General features: G+C 40.3%; 1 protein-coding gene across 1 annotated transcript; it reads left to right on the forward strand.

Moving 5' to 3' along the window:
- The first annotated feature begins 402 nt into the window (after nt 1–402).
- On the forward strand, nt 403–3,410 carry LOC109623370 (uncharacterized). Its single transcript, XM_029864976.2, has 3 exons — nt 403–782; nt 2,385–2,713; nt 2,775–3,410. Exons 1-3 carry the CDS (start codon nt 762–764, stop codon nt 3,226–3,228), a joined length of 804 nt encoding a protein of 267 aa, XP_029720836.2. The 5' UTR covers nt 403–761; the 3' UTR covers nt 3,229–3,410.
- Nucleotides 3,411–4,391: the final 981 nt, after the last annotated feature.

The following is a 4,391-nucleotide window of genomic DNA, read 5'->3' on the forward strand; positions in this document are numbered from 1 at the left end:
GAAAACAATATTCTTGTTCTTGTCGGATGGGGTGGGCAGGCAGAGGAAACCTGCAATCAAAATCTGGTTAACATGGTATCGAAAAACAAAAACAAATCTCCCACCACCGCCTGCCACTCTCAGCGGACACCTTCTCCCTCGATCGATATCAATATGATCATCGTCGCTCGTTCGTCCGTCCGTCCGGCTTGTTGTCGTCATCGTCTCGAGAGGGAGAGAAACAGATCGACGAAGGAATTTCATCGCCGCGCAAAACCTATCCGTTTTCGGGGAAAGATGCGGTTTTCCGAATTCTTCTTCTTGATTAAATATTCTCGATTCGTTCCGATACGAGCGGGGTGTTGGCGTTGGCTCTGGTCCGGGATGGGGGTTGATATGTTTAAATAAGAGCGTCCGCGAATATCGAGTGCATAGTCGCTTACTGCCAGGCAAACAGTTCACGGTGAATTTTTACCTTACAAAAGACTTCAATTAAGATCGAAGTGACGAAATTGGATCGAGTCCGTTTGGGAAAGATCGATCGAATTGCTCCTCTGTTAATTGAGTCCGAGAGTGCGAGACAATCGAAGTGAAGCGAACGAAACTAAAATTGTGAATTAGTGCTTTTAGAAATCTTTTCTGGAGTTAGTGAAGAACTGATGAAGGATTGAAGCAAACTGATCACAAGTTAGTTCAAAGTCAACGAAGTTATTTGACAGTGAAGTGAACTCTGGTACATAAGTTTTTTAAAGAGAAAATAAATCTATCATTCAAGTTCAGAAATGAAACTATTTATCGCAGTGGTAAGTTAAAAAAAAAAAATAAAAATTTACATAATGTAAATTCGATTCTTTTATTTTTTTATTGTATTGTTTTTTTTTTGAATTCTCGATCTACTTCAAATATTCATATCTCTCTCTCTCTTCTTGGCGTAACGTCCTCATTGGGACAAAGCCTGCTCCTTAGCTTAGTGTTCTATGAGCACTTCCACAATTATTAACTGAGAGCTTCCTCTGCCAATGACCATTTTGCATGCGTATATCGTGTGGCAGGCACGAAGATACTCTATGCCCAAGGAAGTCAAGGAAATTTCCTTTACGAAAAGATCCTGGACCGACCGGGAATCGAACCCGTCACCCTCAGCATGGTCATGCTGAATACCCGTGCGTTTACCGCCTCGGCTATATGGGCCCTTGAAATACTCATATCTATTCATTTTCAACAGCTTTCTTCAAATTTGTTTGAGTTGTTTTAAATTAAGTTACTATTGTTGATCCATTATTTGGGATCCTCATTCGATTAAAATTTATTTTTGTTTTTACTGAAATTGGAAATTTTAAAAATCCATAAACATCTAAGCAAAAAGTCGTTCTCTCATGTCTCAATATTATTCAGCATAGCATCAGAAATCTGATACGTATGAATGACTGCATCAGGTTTTTCTGAGAAGCACTTCACGCAATATTTAAAATTTCGTTAGACATTGCATCATATCCAAAACATTATTAACGTATCCTAAAATCAATTCAATTTTTTCAAAAACCCAATTAGAAGCAGATATTCAGATTTTAAAAATTGTTTCGAAGTTGAAGGTAAAATTCAAAAGGCTAAATATCTCATGATTAAGACAAAAAAAAACTTTTTTTATATGGCATTGAAAATATCAGTTCTGTTTAGAGCTTGATATGTCCTAATAAACTTTTGGTATGCATGCCTGATGTAATATTACATATTACTACCTCATTTATGGCAGATTGTATTATTAATAGGGTAATTGTTCCCTTCGTTGTGGTAGTACCTAATGTTGCGGTAGTGGCGTTTGAGCACTTTTACGACTGAAATGTTACCAAAAGGCATTTTTAATAGATGTATTATGCCTAAATTATGAGATTGCAATATTTGTGTGCTTAAGATTTGCCCAAAAATCTATTTAAAAAAATATTTTCCTTAATATTTCTGCTGCAGTGTTCCTATTGTTGCGGTAGTGTTCCTAATGTTGCGGTATCCCATATGATTTCAATGGGATACCGCAACATTAGGAACCGAAATTAAATTTTACCTCCATAAGAGGAACAGTGTGCCTTTTGTTGTGGTATGCGATTTTTGATCGAAAACAGAGAGAAACGATAGTTTTTTTCCGGGCAAATTTGGATAGAAAACTACCTACTAACGTTTTGAAACCCTTCATTAAATAAAAAGATCATATTTTTTTAAATTAATTTACCTTATTACCACAACGATCGGCACACTTACCCTACTTAGTTTTAATATGATTATGGCATTTGGCCTCCTAGATAAAGAAGTATTTCATTTGTAGTTCACTTACTTGACCTATCTTTAAACGATTTTTAAAATTGAGCATAATCAATGCATCTTATTACAATTTTTTTCTTTTATATTTTCAGATGGTAGTAATCTCGGTGGTGCAGGCGTTATCCATCGACGATCGCACCCTGGAAGTCAACGTCAACGTCGAGAAGAACTCAAACTCTTACTTCCAAAGCAAAATCAACGACGGCTCTTTCCAGTATGGATTGGATGTTGAGAAACCGGTAGACCATCACTTCCAGCATAAGGTCAAAGGTCCGGACGGTGTCACGTACGGATGCTACGGATTCGTAGATCCCGATGGCAAGCCCCACCTGACACACTACGTCTCGGATGTGAAGGGCTATCGAGTGGTCCCTCCGGATTCTGCCACCAAGATCTACATCGCCCGGTTGGAGAAGAGCATGTAAGTCATTTTAAAATCCCTTTGCAATACTCATAGACTAATTCACCCCCTCCCCTCCCAGCAATAACGTCTATCAAGCCTCGCAAGAGAAGAACGTCCAGTGGAAGGATCTGTTCTTCCCACCGGCTTGCAGAACTCTCTACACGGAACTTTCCACCAAGGCCACCGTCACGCAACGTCCAACGACCCAACGTCCCACCACTCCAGCACCAGTTCAGTTCGAGCCGGATTTCGGAGGCAGCAGCGTGCACGAGTCCATCGTTCCCCATGACAACGGTGCACCGGCTTGTTCGCAGGTTTGCTATGAACTCAAGGGGGAACTGCAGGAAATCAAGTCCAAGCTGAAAACGCTTATTGATAGTTTGGCACGGAAGGAAGCGGAAGGAGGTCAGCAGAAGTTCGCTGGAGGAAATGAAACCTATGCCTACTTTCCGGTTATGCTGAGTAATAGTCTTCCAGCGGGGGCCACACCCGGACAGATTGCGATGCCGCCATTCCGGTGTGGAGGACAATGAAGGAGCTGTGAAGCAATAATAGTCGATATCGGCGATTGTGATCCAAGTCAGGTGGAGTGAAATGTAAATAGTTAGAGTAAGACTCTAGTTTTAGGTCGAATGAATGGGAATTTGTATGAGTGCTTAGGCTAGACCTCTAGATATAATAACTTAACTGAATAATAAAAGACTCAATCAATTAATGCTTCTTGTTATCAGATCAACTAAGAAACACATCAACACTTTTTGTTAGTACAGCTCTCCTTATCGGGGCTAGTTCATCTCGGGACCCACGTCTTTGCTTCCCTTCCGAAGGAAGGACCTACACTTCGTGAGTATGTCGGGAGTGGGATTCGATCCCAGGTGCTCTGCGTGATAGTTACGAGTTTTCCTACCAGGTCCGCTCCACATCTTAAGATGTAACGATAATCGCCACAGAAAACACAATGGGAAATCGACCACGTTCAAATTATTACGTGCGATTTTTAAGGATACACCGGATTTTCCAATCAGGTCTTTTCAGGACTATCGATTGCGTTCGCACCCCAGAATTAGTAACGGCAATTGGATATAATATTCTTCCTTCCCTTACCTAGTCCGCAGCACCCCTTACGTATACTTTTAACACACAGAATTTTGTTTATTATATTTTAGATAATAAATTTAAACCACATTTACAGTTTTATTGCCAACTAGAGCACTACGTACACGATTGGACAAACGTCTTGAAATCCCGCTTCAACAGTGCATCAAAACTTCAAACGCACATATCTCAAGAAGCAAGATTCACACAACAATGCCTTTAATTATTCTGTTCTTGCTCACTTGTAATAAGCTTAAAATAAGAAGATCAGGTGCGCTGGTTCTGTTTACGAAGAGATTTGTGCCCTCAAAATCGTGAGTAGGTGACAAAGTCGGCCATTGTGGCGGCCATTTTGGGATTCTAACAAGTCTGTCCTTAGGACAAACGTCTTGAAATCCCGCTTCAACAGTGCATCAAAACTTCAGACGCACAAATCTCAAGAAGCAAGCTTCAAACAACAATTAATTTTATTATTTTGTGCTTGCTCACTTGTAAGAAGCTTAAAATAAGATTTGTGCCCTCGAAATCGTGAGTAAGTGCCAAAGTCGGCCATTGTGGCGGCCATTTTGATTCTAACAAGTCTGTCCTTAACAGCTGCACG

This window comes from Aedes albopictus, chromosome 3 (genome assembly GCF_035046485.1).
Source record: "Aedes albopictus strain Foshan chromosome 3, AalbF5, whole genome shotgun sequence".
Taxonomy (NCBI): Eukaryota; Metazoa; Arthropoda; class Insecta; order Diptera; family Culicidae; genus Aedes; species Aedes albopictus.